Source organism: Spodoptera frugiperda, chromosome 5 (assembly GCF_023101765.2).
Source record: "Spodoptera frugiperda isolate SF20-4 chromosome 5, AGI-APGP_CSIRO_Sfru_2.0, whole genome shotgun sequence".
Lineage (NCBI taxonomy): Eukaryota > Metazoa > Arthropoda > Insecta > Lepidoptera > Noctuidae > Spodoptera > Spodoptera frugiperda.
Window position 1 is genome coordinate 2,705,693 of NC_064216.1, and position 25,477 is coordinate 2,731,169.

General features: G+C 37.0%; 2 protein-coding genes and 1 long non-coding RNA gene across 4 annotated transcripts; 1 reads left to right on the forward strand and 2 right to left on the reverse strand.

Annotated features, from left to right (window-relative positions):
- Positions 1–1,518: 1,518 nt before the first annotated feature.
- Positions 1,519–13,238, forward strand: LOC118272241 (low density lipoprotein receptor adapter protein 1-B). Its single transcript, XM_050693670.1, has 6 exons — positions 1,519–1,734; positions 7,965–8,141; positions 9,313–9,418; positions 10,937–11,111; positions 11,322–11,387; positions 11,894–13,238. Exons 1-6 carry the CDS (start codon positions 1,686–1,688, stop codon positions 11,972–11,974), a joined length of 654 nt encoding a protein of 217 aa, XP_050549627.1. The 5' UTR covers positions 1,519–1,685; the 3' UTR covers positions 11,975–13,238.
- Positions 12,829–25,322, reverse strand: LOC118272252 (lysozyme 1). Of its 2 annotated transcripts, XM_050693672.1 has the most exons (5): positions 25,095–25,322; positions 23,759–23,931; positions 15,007–15,183; positions 14,615–14,688; positions 12,829–14,019 (listed from the first exon to the last, which is right to left on the reverse strand). In XM_050693672.1, exons 2-5 carry the CDS (start codon positions 23,922–23,924, stop codon positions 13,879–13,881), a joined length of 558 nt encoding a protein of 185 aa, XP_050549629.1. In that variant the 5' UTR covers positions 23,925–23,931; positions 25,095–25,322; the 3' UTR covers positions 12,829–13,878. The 2 variants fall into 2 exon arrangements, with proteins under 2 accessions (XP_050549629.1, XP_050549628.1); XM_050693671.1 differs by lacking the exons at positions 23,759–23,931; positions 25,095–25,322 and adding an exon at positions 17,888–18,333.
- On the reverse strand, positions 20,111–21,758 carry LOC126910685 (uncharacterized). The gene is made up of 3 exons (XR_007705311.1): positions 21,593–21,758; positions 20,947–21,110; positions 20,111–20,273 (listed from the first exon to the last, which is right to left on the reverse strand). It is a non-coding gene; the product is annotated as an uncharacterized LOC126910685 (long non-coding RNA).
- Positions 25,323–25,477: the final 155 nt, after the last annotated feature.

Here is a 25,477-nt window from a genome sequence, read left to right on the forward strand (position 1 = left end):
AGTGTGCGCTGGGATCACTTTGGTCAAAGTCCGTGCAACACTGCACTAACTCATAGTTAGCGTACTTTAGCGCGTTCGTGTGTATACTTGTTCGTTTGTAAAATGAACTACTTAGCGACTTTTACATAGTAAATACTTATGTGTTAACGTATTAATTAGTTTATTAATGGTACGTTGACTATTCTTTTTGTAAGTAAGTACATGTTCTTTATAAAAATTGATCATGCACTACGACCTCTCGTACTACACTACGCTAACATTAATTAGACGTGTATAAGATGTACCTAACATTTTTTTGATGAATTATATACGGCTAACTTGCGCTAAATCAAAAAATAGAAATAATTAAGGAAATATAAATATGAGATATTACAATGAATAGATTGAATATTAAGCATACCAAATTTCAAAAAAGTATCTTAATTAATGTAAAAGTTATCACGTTTTTCCCTTTAAACGCCTCTACTGTAAAGTACGCTTTTTTGAGTTAGCGTAGTATAAATTGCTGGTGTCGATTTAATGATTACTTAAACTGTTGCTTAGTTACGATTTTATAACCAAAACAATGACTAAGGACTGATTTAAGCACCCATTACATGACTCTGAGTACGGCGGTCAGTCTCATAACTAGAGTATTTGATACGAAGGACAAAGCATCTACCGGTACCTAATTATAATCTGTATTGCGCGCATAATTACGGTTTTCCAGTAAAAAAGCTTGGCTCGGCCCCTTCCCCAGCCTCGAGTAATGAGAGCCAAAGCTGGTTCGTTGCATCAGCCATGATCGACCAATGTGCAGGCTTGCATCAGACGAATAAGTGGTACCTAAGCTGGACTTTAATAAGCACTCAAATTAGTATAACTATACCTATTTAATTCTTTAAGTCATATAGACATTATTGTACATTAAATACATAGCGTTATTAGGTCATTTAATCCCCAAGGGATACCACAGTGCAATCCACTTTTTTTACTAGTAATGTTTTGAGTCCCATTGTGGTTGAACATATAGCTATACACCGGACATAGGAAAGTTCTGAGTGTTATTAGGAGAATTGAGAATTATATCAAAACAGAAAAAAATCAATCACTTTTTCTTTGATGCGCTCGGCAGTCGAATTTGGGGCTTTAAGTAGTTCGGTAGTTCATGAGATTAATTTAATATTTTTAATTGGCAAATAAAATAAAGCACAAACAAATGATTGCGGATAAATTCTAGCAATAATTAATTCCTAAGATATCTTTCCACACTATGTAAATGCTCCAGTACGTTACCTAATACATTTTTTATAATAAGTATTTGTCATTTACATTGTTATCGTACCTATAAATATTATTTATTATACATAAAGTAAAATCCCTTTATTATATATCTATAAAATGTCTGTAAGTTTAGTTTGAAACTGCATTTTCGCGCCGTAAAACAATAGGTACCTATGATAGGTAATGCGTTTAATAAATAATAAAATATATTTTATTATAAACTTACGTATTGATCTCGTCGCGTCATACTTAGTGTAGTGTTGTCCTCTTTTTCAAACGGCAAAGGGTCGATCGTGCACATTGCATGTGCTCTCAGAGTTTACAAACCACAGCAGTTTATCGGGAACCGCGCGCGGGAAAAGTCGTTCCGCGGCCATTTTGAAATAATTACTTTTTTTTGAGGTTGAATTCGATATTCAAAGATGACGATGCTTCTAAGAAAAATGTGGAAGACCCATTCCAAGCATAAAAGTGAGTATTTATTACTTACATTTATTTATTAAAGATAAATTATTAGGTACAACCATAGTGTTAAAAAAACAATGTATTTAATCTTAGATTGGTACGGTACCTATTTACATAAACATAATCAATAAAATATATTTCCTTACAATTTATAATCTGAGAAAAAAAGGCGTTTACCTTTTTAGTGTCCATATTTTTTTATCGTTGGTGTTGTCTTTCGTAATGTAAACACTGGCGTCAATAACTAATTTTTCAATAGTTTTTATTAATCGAACCTTAATCCACAATACCTATCGGTAAGAATTGATTGAAAATTTCATGGAAAGTTTAAATAGGGCAGGTACCTATGTTTTTTAAACTTAAATCATTTAGTTAAATAAAACTATAGTCCTTTTTATTTTATTTGAGTCCAGCTTCTGCCAGTGGATTCATCCGCATCGGAATACCTATATCGGAATATTAGGTTTCAAATTTCTGTGTCAATATTGTTCGGTTTTTCTTTCTCAATAATATTGCCCTCTATTTGAATAGGATAGGCCTGGTGTAAAAAGTGGGTCATTAGTTCAGTACAGAAAAGTTCGATGCCAAATTAAAAGTACCCTTAACCGATGAACTCGTATGAAAACACTGATGACTGTTGATGAAGCGAAAGATGTATATAAGATTCGTAGCAATTGGCATTCCATTGTCTCTGCCTACCCATGGTAGACAGGCGTGGTTATGTATGTAAGTATATAAAAAAGTTCGATATGAAATATTTCAGTCGAAAAAAAACAGGGAAAGATAGGTACTTATTTTAACTTTAGAACCAAGAACCAAGATCCGGAAATCGCAACCCTAGAAGTCTTGCATTAATTGCATTTCAATGGACCTAATCTTTGAGTAATCTCACACTAACGACATTAAATTAAAATAAAATTATTTATCATTAATAATCATCAAACACGAAAATGGAAAACGGCGCCATAATTTCCTTTTTTCATTAATCACAGCGTAATGTGCAGTTAGAACGGGACCTGTTTGCGCGCCCTTTTTCAAATTGCAACAGAACGTAGACAGGTTGCGTTCACATTTAATGGTACACTCAATTATTCTGCGTTCACCTTTTTACGACTTCATTAAAGGTTCCGAGTACGAACCTTACTCGCGTCGCAAAAGGCCACAGACCATCTCCGGGGCAAGTTTCTCTAATTACTCCGGAATTAGGAGCTCTCGCTAAGCCTTAAATGGGTGACAGCGAAAAAAGTTGTCCGTAATACCAGCTTTACACTACATCGCACATTGTGTTGGGTGTCCACAGAATGTCCTCTGTACAAACGCGGCAACGTATGCGGTGAAATGAGAGGTGATTGCGCGTCTTGCCTATAATGTCAAGTTGTTTTACTTTTTTCTAGAGCTAGGGTAACGGGATCGCATTAGAAAGTATAATTATTTGATAAGGAAACTTGCAAAAAACGTACTCTGTTTGTACGAGTAGTCAGGATTAGTTGTATTTGCTCATTAAAAAGCTGAGATAAGTAGAGCTTTTTTCATATTACTACTAGGTACTTAGGTATCAAGGTATCTAGCGGCATGTTGTGTATCTTTTACTGGCTTCTGCCAGCCAGCGTTTCCGTGGGATAAAAAGTATCCTATGTGTTATTCCAGACCATAATCTACCCCTGTTCCAAATTTCATTCCGATCCAGTCCGCCGTTTTGACGTGATTGAGTAACAAATATATATACAAACACGGAAATTCACAAACATTCGCATTTATAATATTAGTAAATATGTAACTACATATATCCTAAATAATGAAAATTATTTTATCATATTTTCCTCCTCACAACATGCACATTAATTTACATTAAGTACCTACTTCCCTAATGTAGATACTCGGCTCAGATAAATCGGCTATCATCAGTGTCACAATTAGGTTAAAAAGCGGCGAAGTTCAAGTGTTCTCTTCCATAATTATCACTTTAATTGCTTGTATTGATTCGCGGCGCAATGATCACAAAGAGAAATGTTATCGACAGACTGACAGACGGGTCTCCTCTGCCGATAGCACATATCAGACGTATAAATCTTACTTCCTTCCCTAGTTCTATGTTAAATTATAAAATATTGCATTTAAAATTGCATAGTTTGGTAGAAAAGTACCTAATAATTCGTTGCGTTATGTTTCGTTGTGTGAGTGAGGTCAGCGGAGGCTCAATTACTCCTTCCCGATCCCGATTCCACAACAACCCTTAAATTCCTGACACTCAAAAGGTTGGTAACGCACTAACGCCTCTGGTATTGCGGGTGTCCATTGGCGGCAGCGATTGCTTACCATCAGGTGATCAGTATGCTCGTTTACCGGACTATTTTTTTTTTTTTTTTTAAAACGTTGCCCCACACTAGGATTTTCTCCTGTGTCGTGGGTGCGTTTACAAACATACAAGTTCACATACACATGACACCCAGACCCGAAACAACAATTTATGGATCACACAAAGAGTTGCTCCGTGCGGGAGTCGAACCCGCTATCCGTTGCGCGGCAGCCAGTTGCCCAGCCACCGCACCAACCGTGCAGTCAAAGTCAGTATTTCATAAAAAAAACAGGCTTTTCATGGACTTTTGGAAGGTGTTTGAGTCACAGAGGGATAAACTCAACTCGTAGGAGACGACTGCATTTTACCTATATTGGGGTTTATTAAAAACTAGGTACTGCCAGCAGGTTCGCCCCCAGTTAGTGGGATAAAAAGTGTCCTATTTGTTATTCCAGACCATAAACTACCCCTGTTTCAAATTTCAAACCGATCCCATTTTGACGTGATTGAGCAACAAAGATACACACCAACACACAAACTCACAATCATTTGCATCTATAATATTAGTAAGATATGAATCGTTGTGAAAATAATAAAGCCTCTGCTTCCAAAAGAAAGATTCTCATTTTAAACCCCACTTTAGTATCACAGAAAAAAATGCATAAAAAATGAAATACATAGTTTTGTTCACCACTAAGGTAACACAATAAATATTTGTCCCAGAACAAAGAAGTATTTATTAGGAACGAATGCCAAGTTCCGTCGACCAATATCCCAGTAACCATGACCAATATATTTTACCTGTAATTCAACTAAGTACGTTAGTATTAAAAAAGCAGCATCGTGATATTTCTCGCTAAGTGATAAATTATTAATTGGATGGAAAGGCTGTGATCAAATGGAGAACGAGCCAGCTAGGCGGCGCGGCCGGCATTCTTGTTAAAACGTTGCACTTATCTAGCCAAAGCGTAACTTCTGCGCAAAAACTAAACGTGAAAGCTTGTTGGGAAAAGCGATTAATTAATTTTGCAGCGCTTTTATAGGTATGAAGCTCTCGATAGATATTATAACTAACTAAAATTAAAGTGCTAATATTTTAAATTCATCTAATGCGTCAAATGCGTGTAATATTTCATAGGCCTGTTTTTGGTGGTCTGGTGGTCAATGGGTTATTGGTAGATATAGTTTTCGAAATATGTGCAGAGTAAAGAGTATGAGTATATTTTTTTTCATGATTGGTTAATTTTGGAGCAGCCAATCAGAGCGCCGTACGTCTTAAACGTTAAACAAAAACACACGGATGAAAGTAGATGGCGCTTTGTGCGTAGTTTCTGCCTACCCTCGTTGATCACAAAAGATGCTAGATAGAATTGTACAGGCCAGACTCATATAAAACAACTGCATAATAAAGTTCTAACGCAATACGATCACATGTTAAATTATTATTATTAATTTCCTTTACATCTACCAGGAAACCAGCTCGAACCAGTAACAGAAACGCATCACAAGTTTATCAGGCACTCGTACGCATCAGTGGCGGTGTTTCGTTCAACTTATTACGCCTAATAACTGACCTATGGCCTACTTCACTATCGATACCACCCGTCTGGCCTAGATGTATTGTGATATCTCTAAAATAGCTGTCTGATTGCCGCCATTTTGTGCGTTTTCGCGCCCTTGTGACGCAGTTAGGATTACAGTCATAAACAATGGAATATTTGACGTTAATGGTTTTTAATTTTTTACTAGTCGTGGTAGCGTGGCATGGAGCTTTAAGATGCACTCACTCACTGATAAGAGGGCTCTTCTAATGCATGTGAGTGCGACTTCGAAATCTACCAACGGCTAACCATTGTGAGGAAACCTGGGCTTATAATTTCAAATTATAGTTAAGTTTGAAATCGCCCACCCGCATTGAGCAAGCGTGGTGATTAATGCTCATAACTTCTCCGTGTGAGAAGAGGCATTTGGCTAGCAGTGGCCACTTAAAAACTGGTAATGACTTGTTTATGAATTTTTGCGATACGTTATTGTTTGTTGCTATTGCGTAAGCTTGTAGTTGTTATTAATTAACGAGATATACTATTAAGTAGGAAGTAATTACGCTGTATAGTGGTTCAACTTTACCTAACTGCGTATCTCAAGCTCAACGCGTCCCGTGACTTCCACTGCAATTTTCTTCAAGGTTTCTTTTTCGTCAACTACCTGCCTATAAGACCTTTCTACTTTTTATGTCGCTAGGATTATCAATAATTAGATATTACAACAAATTGACAGACACAATATTTCTTCATCCAAAAAAGGTTTTTACATCCAAATTCTGTTTTCCTAGATATTACTTATACATCAGTCGATATCAAAGTGCCCCCAGACGTTACTTTATATTTGAAGTTAAGAATTTTGTATGTGCATACAAAATATATATCTGTATCTATATCGACGCGCCTACTATCTAGAAACTTTGTCATAAGTTTATGACTAGTAAATTTTCGTAATTTTCCCCATAGGATTTTATAGTTATGCAGCTATAAATTTGATTTAATCAATGTCGCGATGCTTTACGGCTAGATACATTAGCTATTACTAATAATCAAGTTTCATAACTTGTCACACTTGTCTGTGTAATGGCGGGCAGATTGAGGGATTGAAGAGTTACCTATTAATTGCAGATTTATAGTTTAACAACTGAGTAATAACTTTTTTAATTTAAAAAGAAAAGTTGCCACTCAGGGATTTTCGTCTGTGTCGTGGGTGTGTTTACAAACATACAAATTCGCATACACCCTGACCTGACCTGACTCACATATATTGCTCCGCGGCAGCCGGTTGCCCAGTCACCGCACTAACTGTGTAGTCATACTAAATATGTGTAATGAATTATTAATATGATTATTATTTGGAAGAGTTTGAAGTCTACGATTTCAGTCTATCTCTTTTAAAGTTAGTCAGACTGTTAAAGAAAAATGGCTAGGTTTCATTCTGTCTTTCTTTTAGATTTTACGTATCTTTCTATTATAAAGTCGAAAACCCGAAGAAGCTTAATATGCTGCTATTTCTACGTTCAGTTATTCAATTATAAAATTATAATCAACTGTAAGTTAAGATGACTACGCCCCTTTAATGAGAGTTTGTATCAAACTGAAGTAATAATTGTAAACTATAAACTTCTTATAAATAGTATTCTTTTATCAGCCACGTTTACTTCAATATATAATAAATGTTATGTTTTGTTAAGTGTATGTACAATAATTGTTATTTAATCTCGTAGGTCAAGTTTTGTTTTAGTATGAGATGATTATTTTTCATCATAATATTTACAATACCTTTGTTTATGGTGCGTAAGAACAAAATGTTAATGTGACTTGTTCAGATTAAGCAGTGGCGTTTGACAGAGTTCAATTTAGATTTAGAGTAAATTTTTTAAACAAATTAATTGTTCTCATGCAAAAAGATACATTATTATATCGCCCAAAAGATTTTAATTAACGTGAAGTGTGTTGAATATTTCGAGTAGATTTAAAAAACGTCATGTACTGTAATCAATAGGGTGTTCCTCAAGGCTGTATTCTGAGGCCTACTCAATATAGCCATTCACTATATGAACTTTGAGTGGTGAAAATCATCCAATGACTTCTCCCGCCTTGGGTGAGGCGGGAGGGAGTGTCAGACTCTTACTGACTAAAAGCCACCCCGTACTTCTCCTACTTTGAGCCGGAGCCCTATGAACTTTACCCCTGGATTGATATGTAGCAGTGATCTAACTTACATGGCGTTTGAGGGCAAACCACAATAATTATATTATAACATGATTCATAGAATATGGAAAATACCTAGTGTTTTTAACTAGAACATATTATTTATATATAGAGCTAGATGACTTATGGTAAATAAAGAATCAAAGTCATGAACATAAAATTTATATTAGAATTTTGTTTTTCAGAGTTGTGTGAGGAATGGGCTTTAGCTGAATGTGAGGGAGAGGGTTGGTGGCGAGAGGCTCGGGACTCAGGACCTGGTGATATGGACGTCAGGTATGCTGGAGCAGCACCCGTCGAACGAGCAGCATCGGCTCCTGCGACTGCGCTCGCCGTCAAATCAGCTTTATTTTCAGCTAAATGTACGTAAATAATTCATTAATTTGTTTCTAATGCAAAGGAAAATTCAGATCCGGAAACAAATAGTAGTTGTAGTCATATAATAATAATTATGATTACATCGAAAATATGTCGTATAATTGTAATATGGATGTTGATGAAGCTATTATTAGTTATACATAGGTATGCATTCATCTCTTACTAACGTTGCACACAAGCTCTACTTTACCAGCGAAATATTAGGTAGCTATAGATCCTACATTACGGAGAATTTTTTGAGGGAAAAATAATGCAATGACTCCTCTAGTCTTGGGTGACGATAGGGAGTGTCAGACGCTTACTGACTGAAAACAAATCATCCCTACTCCTGCTCTTCGAGCCGGCATCCCATTAGGTATTCCGCAGCTCAGTGATCATGTCTTAATTAGAGAGAGGTGATAAAACATTTTTAAGTCTGATTTCCCTGAGAAAGTCCTCTAATGACTAGAGCACCAAGAATTAAATTTGGCAAGTGTCAATAAAATCATTAACAGCAACTACTGAAACACATTTATTTTAATCTGCGTCGTAACAATGATTGTGAATGAATCTCCGGCTGAGGTTACAAAAGATGTCTGCGGTCATAAAACAATATTATTATATCACAATATTGATTTATTGTCTTATTTATAGAACGGTTTGAGATGAGATATCTCCACTTGGTATATTCCGGTCAAGAACATATGTGAGCTAGGGTCTAGAGGTCTCACTTAATGTGTGATAACTGTGTTTTGGGTGAATTTTGTTTTGTTTTGTTATTGGTTTTTTTTTCTTCTGTGTTTATTTTGTCTCCGTAACATTATGACTGCACGGTGGGTGCGGTGGCTGGGCAACTGGCTGCTGCACAACGGGTAGCGGGTTCGACTCCAGCACCGCACGGAGCAACTCTTTGTGTGATCCACAAATTGTTGTTTCGGGTCTGGGTGTCATGTGTATTTGAACTTGTATGTTTGTAAACGTACCGACGACACAGGACAAAATCCTAATGTGGGGCAAAGGTTAAAAAAAAAAATGCTCTTATTTTACGTTTATAATACCAACACCTGTTTTCTGCACCCCTACTATTATAATTGTGATAATTAGCTAACTAAACTGATTATTATTGTAGACAATATAACGACAGGTCTAACAACATCCCCATTTCTTCAATTTCAGTGTTGAACAAAAAGTTACAGCGGGTGAATTTAGACATCAGTGCTAAGGGCATCGTAGTGAGCGATTCTGAGTCACAGGAAAACGTACTGAGTGTCTCCATTTACAGGTAAAAACAAACAAAATAATAATTCATATCTCATTCCTCATTAGTTACAGCTGAACTTCCCATATTATTTACATCCATTTTCCTTAACGTTTTATTTAGATCAGCAGCTTAGTACGAGTTGGCTTTACGTTTAACGAGATCGAAACGAAAGCACGTTCGGCGTTCTGATTGGTTGGTTCATTCTTGGCCGGCCAATCAGAGCGCTGATCGCGCTCTCGTTTCATTTTCGTTTAACGTAAAGTAAACTCGTACTAAGGGTACTGAACAGTGCAATGTGCCATATTTTCTACATTTATCGTTGTTACTATGAAATTTAAAATCGAATTTATTATTATTTTCTCTTTTTTCCGTATTGAACTGGAAACCCCATTAGGTCGGTTCGGTATTTTGACAAGGACATAGATACATAATGAATATACTATATTTATTTTAAATATTAAATATATTATTGTATTATTAATAACCCTAATGTACCCAAAGAGTTTAACGAGGATACTACAAGTTAAAAATACCTACACAAAGCTCCAGGAAGTAGGTATCAATTCGTCCGAATCAAAATACAATAATCAATTTTAAACCAGTAAGCAAATCTACAGATATATCTATCTAAATGTTAAATGATATTCATATCTGGAAATAGGTTATAAAATAACACTTTTACACGTCAATATTTCAAATAGCTAGATGAGGCCGCGGCATTTCCTATCCGACTACTCTGAGAAGAAATGCCGAAACAAACTCAGAGGTCATAGTCTCTTTTAAAGTCCAGACAATGAAATAGAGGATAATCTGTAATTGGAATTAGCACTAAATGACTATGACTGCGGCGGTAACCTCATTAATTTCGCACAATACTAATGTGCTCATAACGATAGCAATATTGCTATCGTCCATTCACAGATCCCCCTATTTAGAGCATCGAAACTTGGAATAGATAACACGAACTCATCAGAACTATCTCAATGCCAAAGATTGCAACCGACTGGTGCCTGGTACGGGAAGAAAAACATTGCTCGACTAAGATTAATGGTCCACATCTGACCTACAAAATTATCTAAACAAAAATAATTATTAATTAACAAGACGTTGACAACATTATCGACAGCTGTTAAAATAAATGGTCGCTATAAATTTTAATCGCTTACAAAGTCGTTATGTGAGTTCGTTATCCTTAGGAAGTCGGCTTTCTTCGTAGGTAATGATTGATTAATTCAATATTACCTATGGTTACTAATAATGAATTTAATTTTTATTTGTTGAATTTTCTCTTGCGAGGCTATAGTTTCCGGATTTTTGTAAGACTTGTAAGGTGTACCTAATCTGTTCGTCGCCAATGGGGCGAACCTCAAATAAGAAATTGAAATGAGGTCGCCCCTTTGCGGCGTTACTACGGGTACAACGGTCTTCCAAACTTAGCTCAACTTTGGAATTCGTTGATTCTCAAGCCACTCCAACCTGGCTATCTCCACTCTCACTCTCCACTTATCTCAACTTTAAAAACTACATTAACATTTCCAGAATCTCCTACTGTTCAGCTGATGCGGCGAATGCTCGTGTCTTCGCGGTGGTAGAAGGAAGGCCTATAGGTGGGTCGGCAGAGAACCACGTGGTGCACGTGTTTGTGTGCACCAGGAGACGGCATGCGAGGGCGCTGGCGCTGTCGCTGGCGCATGCCTTCAATGATGCGTACCAGGTAATTTTAAGTAGATTTTTTCTTTAATTTTTTAGGGGTATGCACTGATTCTTGCCCATCGCCAATGTCAGTTAGTCTACCTGATCTAAAAGATTTTGTCATTCACGAATGGCTAAAAAGAGTTAAAATTTAGAGATTGAATTAAACATTTTCTTTTTTGAGGATATTATGACAATTTTAAAAACACTTTCTCCTGTTTTCATTTTTCAGGCATGGCAAGCAAATCTAAACCAAGGTAGTTCTCTCGGATCCGATGGGAAACGGCTAGCTCCTTGGGTATTATATCTCTTTATTTTACTTCATGTAGCTGCTCGACATTTATTAACAACATGATATACTACTATTTAACTAAAATTTTCATGCATATTTCTTAGCCTTTCTGATTGGCTATGCTTTAAAGACATTTATTCGGGTCTTTACAGACACCGCGGTGTAAACAATTACACGTTCGCCAGTTCGAAACCTACCAACGGCAAATTACCAATGTGACTTTTTCCAAGTTATATTATATACTTTCTAAGATTATTTAGACACCACTGACAAACGGCGAAGGAAAATATAGCGAGGAAACCTGAGCTTATAATTTCTGGTTATACGTTTTAAACCGCCAACCCGCATTGGGTAAGCGTTAGCGTGGTGATTAAAGCTTAAACCATCACGGTGTAAAAAGAGGCTTACGGTCAGAGAGGATGGTGTGGTACAACCGTCTTCTACTCTGCCCTCAAAATATGTTTAGTATTTACTTTTTAGAAATGTTTTATATAATATTAATTCTTTTTCAGGTCCGTTTTCAAGAAGAATCCGATGAGGAGATCGACAGCGAAGATTGGGAGTCACCGGCCCCACTCGTATCTTTCGCATAGTTATTATTTTATAAGCGTAGAATAATTTTAATTAAGTATAATAAGGACTCCTAGTTTTTGAACTTCCAAATAGCTGAAAAGAGCGTTAGCCGATTGTAATTTTTAACTTGCATCAGATTGAGCCGCAGCAGGCGAAATCGTGAGAATTAAAAATCAGACCAATTACCTGCCGTACTCAGAGTCATTTAACGATTACTTAACCCAGTCCTTAGCAATTGTTTTCGGAACAAAGTTATTGTTACTAAAGAACAGTTTATATAACGATTAAATGTCTTTGAGTACAGCAGTTAGAATTTTAGGAACCGGACAGACTACGTTCTACATAATTATTAGTTTTTAATATGACAGAGCCATATAACAAAAATATTAATGAACAATTTTCTGTTGTATACTGCATAGAGAAAGTAACTAGGTACAATCAAATGAAAAGACAATTTGGCAATTTAATAACTTTAATACATATCCTAATAGAATTAATGCTAAGAGGTAAATAAGTTATATTTCTAGTTAACCTACAATGTTTTATTAAATAATTTAAACATGGATGATATTATTAGGGTACCTTCGCATTGGCTTGATTGTAAGTATATAGGGTAAAGATGTGTACGTAAAATGAGGCCGTACAGCTAGGCTATTCAGGGGGCTTACTACGAGTTTGTTTTACGTTTAAAGAAATCGAAACGAGACGGTGTTCGACCCTCTTTATGGCTGGCTCGAATGAACCAACCAATCTGCAGGCTTAATACGAGTTTGTATGGATCTAGGTGAACGTAAAGCAAACTCGTATTAAACCCTATGTAACTGTCAATTCGAACTTTTGAAGTAAGCTCGATCGCTCTCTCATTGGTTGAGTATCTTGTAACGATCAATGACAGCGGACCGCGATCGACATTAATTCAAAAGTTACACCTATATCGAAGCTAAGAAAAATGGAAGATAGTTACAGCTGAGTAGCCTAACAGCACGAATATGTTGCAAAATATGTATATAGATCTAGCGTCAGTTTAAGGATACGAAAATACGTATATTTTCTTTATGAAATGACAATGGTTTGTTCATAAACATAAATAATAAACATTATGATTTGTTCATAGATCTTAGCTTAAGTAATAATTACTTAAGCTAAGATCTATAATAAATCAGTACGTATGTATATTGATAGCGCGAATTGTAATAATTATAAATTCAATTAAATTAATTAGTAGCTTAAGCATTAATTGACTGATGTTATGTATTTTACTAATAAAATTAATCTTACTTTTAATTATAGTAGTATTTATTTATTTAGCTAGATATGTCTGGGATCCTTTTATATCTATTGGAATTATTTGATAGGCTAGTATATAGTCGTAATTCTCATTTTTATTTAAAGTTGTTATTATAGTTTTCACTCTTTCAATTTCAATTAGATCAATAGTACTATTATTGATCAAAGTTCTTACATATACAATTTTTGCATCTTCATTTCCTTAACAAAATCTGAATTTGTGACAACAGTCTCACCACTAAGATTATTTATAAAGTTACAACCCAACTAATCGCTGCTCTTGAACAAGAGCCCTCCTGTCACTCGAATCTAGTAGAGCTTTTCTCATTAGTTCACGAGAATAAACCAATGTTTTAAATTAATATTCCTACTCTGCTTGTGTGTCTGATAAATCTATACTAATATACATATTATAAAGCTGAAGAGTTTGTTTGTTTGTTTGAACGCGCTAATCTCCGAAACTACTGGTCCGATTTGAGTAATTCTTTTTGTGTTGGATAGTCCATTTATCGAGGAAGACTATAGGCTATAAAACGTCACGCTATGACCAATAGGAGCCAAGCAGACTGGGTGAAACCGCGCAGAAGTAGCTAGGCACTCATAAAGGTACAACTCAATATTATCTGTCAATACGGTTTCAAAACCGACACTGTCGATAGGCCTGCAGCCACCTTCGACCGGACTGCGTGAGCACCAGCGGCTTGGAGCAGGCTCTGCCGCCGTGGTAGTTGATCATCATGTAGTCGAAGCAGTCTGTTACTCCGTCGTCGTTACAGTCCTGGAGCATGACAGATTTTTTATTAAGTTTCTTTTTTTTATGGAACACAACGAGTAGGCGTATCACCTCATGGTAAGCAATGGCCGCCGCCTATGTAAACTTACAACACCAGAGGCGTTACAAGTGCGTTGCAATTTTGGGGGTTAGGAATTTAAGGGTTGTTGGGGAATCGGAGATTGGGAAGATTGGGAAGGGAGGAATTGGGCCTCCGGTAACCTCACTCACACAGCGAAACAACTTTTCTGTGAGGCTGTGGTATCACTCCAGTGGAGCCGGCCCATTCGTGCCGAAGCATGGCTCTCCCACTTATTAATAGAAGATGATTTTCTATGAACATATTACCACCCCACATAGAGGTCATCTCTCCGATGTACTTACATCGGAGAGATGATTGTTGATGAAGCGAATGAGGTATGTAAGAGTCGTAGCAATTGGCGCTCCATTGTCTCTGCCTACCCCCATGGGAGACGTATGTAAGATGATTTTAGATAAATTATGACGTTATATTTCCAATAAAACAAAAATTAGTTTAGGATTAGGATCGACCACGACCAACTGGTTAATAAAAAAATGTCTCAAGAAGATAAAAACGTACTTTCCCAAATTTAGCCATGTAACTCTCGATGATTTTGATGGAGCAGTGGTAGTCCCGGGCGCAGTCTTCGAATGCTGAAATTAAAATAAAATAAACACTGATAACAGGCAAACTGTAAATACATACGTTTTTGCTTTTTTTTATTCAGGGAGTTTTCCAAGTTTTAATAATATACTAGCTTCTGCCAGTGGCTTCGCTCGTATTCTCGTGGAATAAAAAGTATCCTTTGTGTTATTCTAGACCATAATCTACCCCTGTTCCAAATTTTATCCTGATCTCTTCAGCCGTTTTGACGTGATTGAGTAACAAACATACATACAAACACGTAAACTCACAAACTTTCCCATTTATAATATTAGTAGGAAAACATAAAATGATAATTACAAACGAACCTTCTTTCCTATCCGGATCATCATCAGGCAACGTCGGCTTGCCAGCATCTACCCAATAGACCCTGGATATGAAGAAAGGGCCGCAGTACCCTTCACTGCATCCACGGGACATGTCACACCCAGCGACGTGACAGAGGCAACGGAAACAGGATCCATTTAGGTTGGTTATGTGGATACCTGGAAATATTTGTGATAAGGATAAGTAAATAGACCTAAATACTTTTAAAACATCTATAGGTACCGTGTTTACAATAAGATTTCATAGGTACTAAGTAAGTCCACCTATCAGATCCCTGGAAGGTTACTGATGGTAACTCTGTCAGCCAGAATTTACAGTAAAGACCGATCTGAATAGCACTGAATCAATGAACGTTACATGTGACATTCCGACTAGCGGGTTACCGGGGCTCTGGCTCGAAAAGCAGGAGTAGGAACGGGATGGTTTTTAGTCAGCTTGATAATCCCACTCGCCTCGCCAAAGACGGGAGAACACACCTAACATGATTATCTCACGTCAAAGAAAAGGATGTCCCTGTTTTTCTTTTACGGTCGGGAGTCGACTAACTGGATCTGACTATAAAACTCATCTTAAGAAAAATCCCGAAAATGCCGGCAACGCAGTTGTAACGCCTCTGGTGTATCGGGTGTCCATGTGCGGCGGCAATTGCTTGCCATCAGGTGATCCGTCTGCTCGTTTAGCGGCTTATTCCATGAAAAAACCTAACTCTGCTTTATTTCTTTCACACTTAAGTTCTGAACCGACGTCAAAGCGTGAAGAAGGCACGGGCATAAATCAAAATAACATCCTCTGTAATAGGTGACCTGTTATTATTCCCACATGTAAATTATAATACCTGCCTACTATTATTCAGATTTTTTGTCGGTGACAAATCTGCATTTGTCAATTTGCCAAATCGTTTTGACTTTTTGTTGAGCCATTGTTCGCAGATGTGACAACACCTACTCATAACCTATGATAAGTGGTAAGGACCATGGGATCAGTGACCTTACAGGTACATTAAAAGGGGATAAGTTATTTTGATTCAGACTACAATACGTTGTTCATCTAAAGATCAGTAACATGACAGCTAAACAGTAGTTTCTGGATTTAATTTTTGAAGTAGCTCTGTCATTCTCGAGGCGGACTACTAACCGCTAAAGATGGCAGTGCTAAACAATATCCATCTTTTTTTTGTTGACGGGGGTCCTACAAAAGGCGTCTAGCATTTTGGGGAAAAACTAGTGAGTGATATTTTTAACTTACTAAAAGCTCCCCGGTGGCCACCATCTGCACCTAAAGGTCCTCTAGACCAGCTCCAGAGCCCCCATAGTGCAACACCTATCATGACACCTCCCTATGGAGACTTATATGTCATCCTTGAGATAAATAATATGCATCCTACATGGTCGGTAATGCTCTCGTCATGATAATAATTTCTGGTGCTACAGGTGTAGTAAGACAAGGATAACCGCTTAAATATTTATAGACTGCACGTTTGGTGCGGTGGCTGGGCAACTGGCTGCCGTGCAACGTGTAGCGGTTCGATTCCCGCACGGAGCAACTCTTTGTGTGATCACAAATTGTGGCTTCGGGTGTGGGCTGTGGGTGTCATGTGCATGTGAACTTTTATGTTTGTTAATGCACCCACGACACAGGAGAAAACCCTAGTGTGGGGCAACGTTAAAAAAAATAGGGTAAGTACCATACAAGGCTAATAAGCTTTGTTGATTTCGATTGCAGTTGCAGTATAAAAAAAGAGCAACAACAATTAGAACGGACGCGTTGACATTTATATGTTTTTTGTACATTAACTAAGTTAGGTAAGTGCAGCTTAAATAATAACAGGTAGTAGATCAATATCGATCGTCATAAAAACCTCACATTTACCAAGCTAAGATTTATTTAATTATTATGTTATCGGCTTGCGACACACGACGCGGCGATTGTCGCGCTGCTACAGACTAGTCGAGTTCCTCGTCAAACAGTTACGTGAGTAAGCCGATAACATAATAATGAATTTAGTATGTCTCACGAAAGTTATAATAAAATTAAACATTTATTTGTTTTGGAACTTTTATGTACATACTATATTCCATTACTTTTGGTTAAGCACTAGATTTTTAGGATTTGTAGAAGGATATGCACTAACTTTGACTCTATCCCACAATTAGAGAATTTATATACCTAGGACAAGCAATTTTGATCTTGTAGCTGCTATTTTGTATTATAATGCGCATATTATCGCAGGGGATTTGAATATTATCGTTACTTACTGTAAGATAATTTCCCACTTATGATGTCATGCCATAATAAATATTTCTATCGTTTACTACGACACTAACAATAACAACACTTAACCCCAGTCACACGTGTTGTAGAAACATTAGATATATATACTGCTATCTGTCTTTACTTAAGACATTTAGTAGTAAAATTTTCCATAAACGTCGACTTGAAAATTTATTACAGACGCGATTGAACTAAGACTATCAACAAAGGTAGCCTAACGTATTGAATAGGTACTCATAAAGCCCGAAGGAAAACGAAGGGCTTTTCAGATTCTTACTAATCAGATACCATACGGGTGTACTGCCCGTATCACTACGGCTGATGCTTGATCCGGAGCTGCGGACTACCTAGCGAGTTACCGGGTCTCCGGCTCGAAGGGCAGGAGTAGGAAAGGAGTGGTTTTTAGTCAGTAAGATTCTGACACTCCCTCTCGCCTCGCACAAGGAGGGAGAAGTCATTGGATGATTTTCCCCCTAAAAAAAGGGCACACAAGTCCGCGGAACATTCAGGTGCGTGAACTACATCAGCACTGCATGGCTTACTCTTTAACTTAAAGTACAAAGAGAATATTAATAACAAAGAAAAACTTACCAAACACATTGGCGAACCAGCAAACAAATCCAAGTACAGTCACAAAATTAATTCGCAGCTCCATTTCTGCATTAACAAAACACTGCACACATCTTTCTAGCACTGTAGTGCACAACACAATAACTTTTAAATATAACTAAACCACGACCTTAGCCGTAATATGTTGATATAGATAGTTTATTACGGATCTTACGATTCTAAGGCTCATCAACGACGCAAGTTGATTCATGGAATATGAACAAAAAAATGGCGGACAAAAAGTTCGGTGATTGTTCCATTTGGTTAGACATCGAATCTTGATGATATTATGATTTATTATCGTTAAAGATCACGGCTGTTATTATCAAAGTTGATTGTTGTTTTTGGATAAGAATCTTCTTGAAGGCAATGTACGTAATGAGTAATGGGGAACTGGTATTTGGTTCAGTTCCGTGATATCGGAATGTAGCGACTGAATGGCTTGGCTTTTCTTGGAATGGATAGAAATGGGCGTAGATTCCAATCTGGCCTTTATGGTTTTGATTGGAAACTAGAAAAATACAGTAAAAGGCCAAATCTACAAGACAATTTCGATATACTCATTCAACAGAAATTTGAGGCACGTCCATTAGTATCAGCACTTCTCTAGATTTGGAAGTCTAAACTCTAACGTTAAACATTTTAATGACTATAATCATCATCATATTCATACATAAATCAGCCACAAGACATCTTCTACTGAACATAGACTTCCACCAACGACTTTCGGATCTGCCGGTTTGAAGCGGTTAAGCGACCTGCATCCAGCTGCTCTCAGCAACCATCTTCAAGGGTTTTAAATAAGTGGTGATATCAATAGCTTCTGGATAAATCTATCTATATAAATAAAAATAAATCACCAAAATGTTTGTACGCGCATAACTTCTAAACGACTGCCCCAAATTTGATAATATTACTTATTTTTTTTCTAGTAGAACGGCTGGACCGATTTGGAAAATTATGGTCTTGAATTATTTGTGGAAGTCCAGGGAAGGTTTGAAAGGTGAGAAAATAAATGTTTGTTTGCCGAGCTAGTACTAAATATAGTACCTGAAGTTACAATGACGAGATATAACAAAATGAATAAGTACTAGTTCAATTTGCATGCGTAGGAATCAGATCGGGTTGTAGTTGTTATGAGCTAGTTCCGCTGTGTCACGAAATTATTGAATTATTCATAGTAAGTGGAACGCAAAGGTGACATCCGTGTGCTCTCGATCGTGTCCTGTTGTCTGTTCATATATTGTTTTATTAGTAATTGTACTAGGTACCTAAAAGTTAACATCTTCCCTTCTAAGATTTGGTATGAACTGTATAATGAGAGTTTGTAAAAAACATTTTTTTAAAAGAGTAATGATGGAGTTTCTTTCTCGTTCTTCTCCATTCGAAGCTACACTTTGGAACGAGCACCTAGCTTCTGAACCTTCACCTAGCAACTGACAGACGGACAATTTGATTTAACGTTTCAAAAGTGCCTAATTTAGGATTAATTGAAATAAATGTTTTGACTTTGACTATGAATGGCAACTACAGGAGTACTATACTTAACTACATATATACAACGTCACGCCGTCATCCCTGAAGGGGTAGGCCGAGGTGCACATTACGGCACCTAATGCAGCTATACAATGTACACCCACCTTTCACCATTTGTGTTAAAAGTCCCATGTAATATTGGGTGATCTTATTGCCATATACCGAACACAATTCCACGCTCCGTGCTACTACTGAGATATTTTCGAAATGCCGAAAAAAGTCCAGTAATATTTTGCTCGATCCGGGAAACCCGAGACCCCTTGCCTGCCTATACCGAAATACTTACACCAATTTGTGTAAACATCTTAGCTTACCTAATTAAAAGCAAGTTTATTAAGGTGTTTTGGTTATTTTCTAAACAGAAATATAGAATAAGTTGAAGCTTGATACTTTACCTGACATTTAATTTGTACCTTCTTTTTCTTAAAGATCTTCAGGTTTTATGGACTAAATTCCAAATAAGGCTGCTGAAATCTTTCTGGATGAATGAATGGGAATAGGATGGGTTATGAAACAGATAGAAGGATAAGATTTATGGTAAAAAAAACAAATTGTATGACAAGGGTACGGATCAACAGTCCGTGGAGAACAAAAAACAGACAGAAGAATAGAATATTATAAGATGGAAGAATATACGCTTTTTTGTCACCGAGTACCAAAAATCTCAACTTGACTTCAGAACATTTATTCTATATTATACATTCTACACACATTTTATAACTTTAATAACAATAGCTGAGAATTGTTTTCTCATCACACTTGTTGATGCAGCAATCGTCAACTAAAGAGCGCCTGGTCCTTTGTTGAAGCGGTTGATCATTCTGCTGGTCACCTGCAAATAATAGCTATAGTCACAATTCCATTCTGAACTAATCTCGATTCTCTCGGGTCCTGGGTTTTATCACCATTATCATCTTACATGGGAGTCTGCTAGTCTTTTTTTTAAGAGGGGAAATTCATCCAATTACCGCTCCCGCCTCCAGAGAAGAAGTATCCGGAGCTGCGGACTACCTAGCGGGTTTACCTGGGCTCTAAGCAGGAGTAGAAACGGGGTGGTTGTTAGTCAGTAAGAGTCTGACCTACAGGCCTTCTCTACAGAGTCTTCTGTTATTTTATTTTTTACTATGAAACACATAGTCATTAAGTTTGGCAGAAAGGTTGGTGATTACAGTTTAAAAAGACCAGATTTTTATCATAGAGTGCTGCTACCGGGATTCTGTTGAATCAACTGTGATACAAGTCCTTAATCTAAGTAGTTTTTTTTATGGGACTAGCCCGCCACATCGTCTCATACCGCTACAACTCCTGTACGCCAGGATCTACAGTAGATACAACCTTGAAAACACCGGAACACTGAAGTCTGGCGCGTCTCAGGGACATGAATGACTCTCTGGATCCCGCAACGAAATAAATCAGAAGATATTATTAGAGGAGAACAAAAAGAAAGTAATCTAAGTAAATGTATTATTATGATAGTATTTCACTACAAAAAATATAAAGCTTACCCTGTTGATTTTGAAGTTGGGATAAAATCAAATCTTGATTATTATAACAAAGCGAACTTAATTTGGTAACAAGTCGACGTCCACAGTAGTAGGCCCCCGTATCCTCAGCGCATGATAGTGCAATAGTGCATAGTATAAGGACACACAATATCTTCATCGTGGTGCTGTAAGGAAGATGAGACCAAATACATTTTATTGTTTAGACTAGGAACTACTTTTTTTATGGAATAGGTGACAAACGAGCTGACGAGTCACCTGATGGTAAGCGATCAGCGCCGCCCATAGACACCCGTAACACCAGAAGTCACAGTCACAGGTGCGTTGTCGGCTTTTAAAAAAGAGGTAGGCTCTTTTCTTGAAGGTTTGAAAGTCGTATCGGTTCGGAAATACCGCCAACGACAGCTTATTCCACAGTTTTGCTGTGCGAAGCAGAAAGTTTCGCGAGAAGCGCACAGTTGTGGCTTGTGACCACTTTAATGTTTTATTATCTTTTATATCACTTTAGTTTTTTTTTTGTAGTAACAGAAGTTACTAGGATTCTTGTTAGCAAAAATTTCCGCTACGGTGATAGTATACACACGCATAATATATGTAGATAAATGCGTGTTTGCCCACAGACACAAATTAAAATAATTTTTATACTCACCGTTATATTGTTCCACACAAATACGGAAAAAGACAAAGAGATTGCACTAAGGAACACAAACAGTCGAATGAATTAAGCGCAAATATATGAAATCCGCGTTGCGATAGCGGGTCTTGACCATAGATAAGGGTCAGAGCCGTATTATGCCTATGGCGGAGTAAGTGACTAGGGCGCCGCGAAAGGTTTAAAAATTAATAAAACTTTTTTATACTAAATCTGCAATGTCGCTGAAACTTACTTTTGGGTACAATACAAAGGAAATTTCGTGGAAGCCTTTGAAGTGCTGGCAACATATCGCTTCCTAAGACCCTACGTCATAATTACAGGCAGAGTTAGTTCAAATTCTGGACGAAAATTGCATACACCACGTGTCCAATTTTCGTCGCAAACTTCTGGGAAGTATAATAAAATTATGGTTTCTGTACGTAAAACTATAGAGTGGTCGCAGTGCCAAAAAAATCTGCTGCAGTGTGCAGTGCTCTGATAAGAGTACTAAGGATAAAGAAGTGACGAACTTAGTTGACAATGTGAGTGATAAAGGGGTTACGCGTGATCACTTATTTTTAAAATTAATTGTCTGTTTGTTTGGTTTGTTGTGTTCGTTACTTCAAAATTGATGAATAGATTGAACCGAAATAAAGAATTTGGACTTTCGCGCCTCCACGTTCACGTGCAGAGAGGACACCGGGAGGTTTTAGCCAATAAGAGTCGCCTCTCCCCGGGCGGAGAAAATCGGTGAGGCGTATGGATGTAACCCCGACAAAAAAAAGTTAGGTTTAGGTTTGGGTTAGGTTTGGGTTAGGTTTGGGTTGGGTTTGGTTTAGGTTTGGGTTAGGTTTGGGTTAGGTTTGGTTAGGTTTGGGTTGGGTTAGGTTTGACATACTTACCTTAGAGGTAATATATTATGGATAGAAGATGGAAGGTTATGGTATGAATTCAGAAGACTTTTAATATTTAATTTATTTACGCAAATAAGGCAGTTTTGTCACTAGAAACGAAGTATACAAAAACTTGACTCCAGAACGTAGAAACATACTCTAAATTAGTCTACGAGATTAGTTCACAATTTATTAGTATATCTTTAACATACACTTTTTGTATTTAACTCTAACAACCGCACTCTGAGACATTTAATGACTACTTAAACTATACCTTAGTAGCGATTTTATATCGAAAACAATTGCTAAATACTGGGTTAAGTAATTATTAACCCGTCGTATGTTGAAACGTGGATCCACGCGAGACACAATGTATTTTCTATGGTTGTCTTATATTCAACAAGGGGTTGCAAGGGGTTAAATGACTCTGAGTACGGCGGTAAGTAAGATATTATCTTGACTCTCCATTCAAGGACAATAGCTGACAAAATCCTTGACATGACACGGCTTGAGGCAGCAATGGTCAGCTAAAGTGGTGGACGTGTCTCGCTTCGTCAGGTGTCCCTTCCACTCGTGGTGATGGCCATGTTGGTGGTCGTGTTGGTGATCATGCTGGTGATCCGATTGGTGATTGTGTTGGTGGTGATCTGTAAATAAAAGGTAGATTTGTAATCAGGCGTTAGGTATGCAATAGTTTTTCGCATGAGTTTCTAATCAGGCATAATCTCTGCAGTTTTTCGCACGTGAGAACTATGCTCCGTTACAAATAGACTAGCTCCTCCATTTTAGTGTTGCGGGGAGTCCATAAGCGGCGCTAATTGCTTACCATCAGATATTATGCCGGAGCTTTTTTATGCCATAGGCTGGTTATGGCATAAATATAGTTAGTTATTAGTTAGTTTCTGGGAAGTGATTCGATAATTGTTTAATTTTGCCGGCTCCTTGACCAACGAGGCTATCTATATCTATGCATATAATAAAACTGTAGAAGTGTTATTTCTGTAGGACATTGAAAATATAAAATATGTGGTGGTAAAACCGATGGTATGCTGTCAAAATGTAAATCCAAGATGGCCGAATTTAATTAGAGTAGTTATATGATTAGTTTTCGTCATAAATTATTTTTATTTTGGTAAGCCATTTTTATTTTTACTGGATTTTTTTTTTCATTTAAATGATTCAACTTCACAACTCAACTTTAGTAAAAGAGGAAGTTGTGGAACACAAAATAGATTTTTATACCAAAACTATATACTATAACAATATACTTCAACAAAGATACTCTTACGCTGTAGGTGCTGAAGGTTGAAGAAGTCCAAGTCTCCATCTTCACAGACACGTTTGACAGCCCTGGCGAGCTCAGCCCCGCAGACCTGGATCATCCGGCCACGAGGGTGGTCCTCAGCAGACGACAGTGCAATAGTGCATAGTATAAGGACATAGATCGTCTTCATTTCGATGCTGCAGTGAATATGGGGACAAAATACATTTTATTAAGATAGTACTTACTTTTATTTTTAGTAGTAATAAGGATATAGTTGCTTTCTCTACACAGTATATAACCAATCCGGGCCTGCGGAGTACCTAGCGGGTTTTCCGGGGCTCCGGCTCCAAAGGCAGGAGTAAGAACGCGGTGGTTTTTAGTCAGTAAGAATTGACATTCGCCCCAGGGCGGGAGCAGTCATTGGATGATTTCCCAGATAATATTTGTTATAGGGCTCTGTCATAATAAGACCTGATAATTATGTAGAACGTAGACTGCAGTACTGAGAGACATTTAATTATTACTTAAACTGTTCTTTAGTAACAATTTTTGTCCGATAACAATAGGGATGATGACGGGATATGAAAATTAAAAATGTATTTAGTCCGTCAGTTAGGTAATGAAAAATGTTATGTTAGACATGTATTTTTTTAAGTTGTCATATAAGATAATACTTAGATAAAACGCATCAAAGTTTAAGAGTTCAACAAATAAGCCATTTCTACGAATAAAATGTACATAGAAGTGATATGTGGTGATATCAAATGAGTCATGACATCTCAAATCAATATATCTTCGAAAGTATTTGTTTTCGTAAGAAAATAAAAAATAAGTGTCTAATGTTTTAAAATAATCTACAAGACTTTAAAATAGTGTCTAGAGTGTTAATATTTAGAATAAAGATATATATTTTTGGTTAGATTATGAAAATAAGAAAGTATAATACCTAATTAACAACAATATTTATCATTAGACATTAGATCTTAAGTTGCTTGCCCGACAGGGTCCTTAATTGTTACCCATATATTATTAATTAAGAACTGATACCGCATTAAGGAAAACAATTGAAAGAATTTGAATTTAATACTAACAGTAGAACTTAAGACCAGATATTTACCATTTTTATTTATGTCTATGAGTTTCCGATATTTCGGCACTGTTGTAAGCATGGCGATCACGGATGAAATGGACTAAACATGGTAAATATCCCGTCTTAACTTCTAATGTTAGAGTTAGTGACCATGTCATTTTAAAAACTTATATAGAATTTAATAATTCTTCTCCACTTATAAATCCAATTCTCACCTAACAAGGAAAAAGACAAAGAAAGCAGCTTTAAAAATGAAATCAACAGACTTACTCAGTCAAATCTCCAGCTCAGATGCAGTTACACTGTCCTCGGAGACGAAGAAGCATCGTTTAAATACTTAGTTCTGATAATTGGGTCCACATCCAGTGGACATAAACAGGATGCTTGCATTAACCCATTACTAGGCAGCTTTAGTACATAATTATGTAATTGCATATTAGCATCCGTAATGATCCCTTGGGATATATTTTTAGATTAGTCGGTTAATGTGTGTGAAAGTCTTTCTTTTAAGTCGTTCTGAGTTTTGGGGAAATTGTTTTGTTAGTAGATATGTAACGTCACGCCTTTTTTCCCCGAAGGGGTAGGCAGACGTGCACATTATGACACGTAATGCTGCTATACAATGTACGGCCACTTTTTACCATTTGTTTTAT

Excerpts from the sequence above, each read along its gene's own strand:
- LOC118272252 (XM_050693672.1), bottom strand. The coding sequence starts at position 23,924 with ATGAAGACGATCTATGTCCTTATACTATGCACTATTGCACTGTCGTCT. Across the intron at positions 15,184-23,758 it reads CAACCTTCAGCACCTACAGC|GTATCCACATAACCAACCTA; the intron begins GTAAGAGTATCT and ends AAATATTTCCAG. Across the intron at positions 14,689-15,006 it reads TGATCCGGATAGGAAAGAAG|CATTCGAAGACTGCGCCCGG; the intron begins GTTCGTTTGTAA and ends TTTTAATTTCAG.
- LOC118272241 (XM_050693670.1), top strand. The coding sequence starts at position 1,686 with ATGACGATGCTTCTAAGAAAAATGTGGAAGACCCATTCCAAGCATAAA. Across the intron at positions 9,419-10,936 it reads CTGAGTGTCTCCATTTACAG|AATCTCCTACTGTTCAGCTG; the intron begins GTAAAAACAAAC and ends TAACATTTCCAG. Across the intron at positions 11,388-11,893 it reads GGAAACGGCTAGCTCCTTGG|GTCCGTTTTCAAGAAGAATC; the intron begins GTATTATATCTC and ends ATTCTTTTTCAG.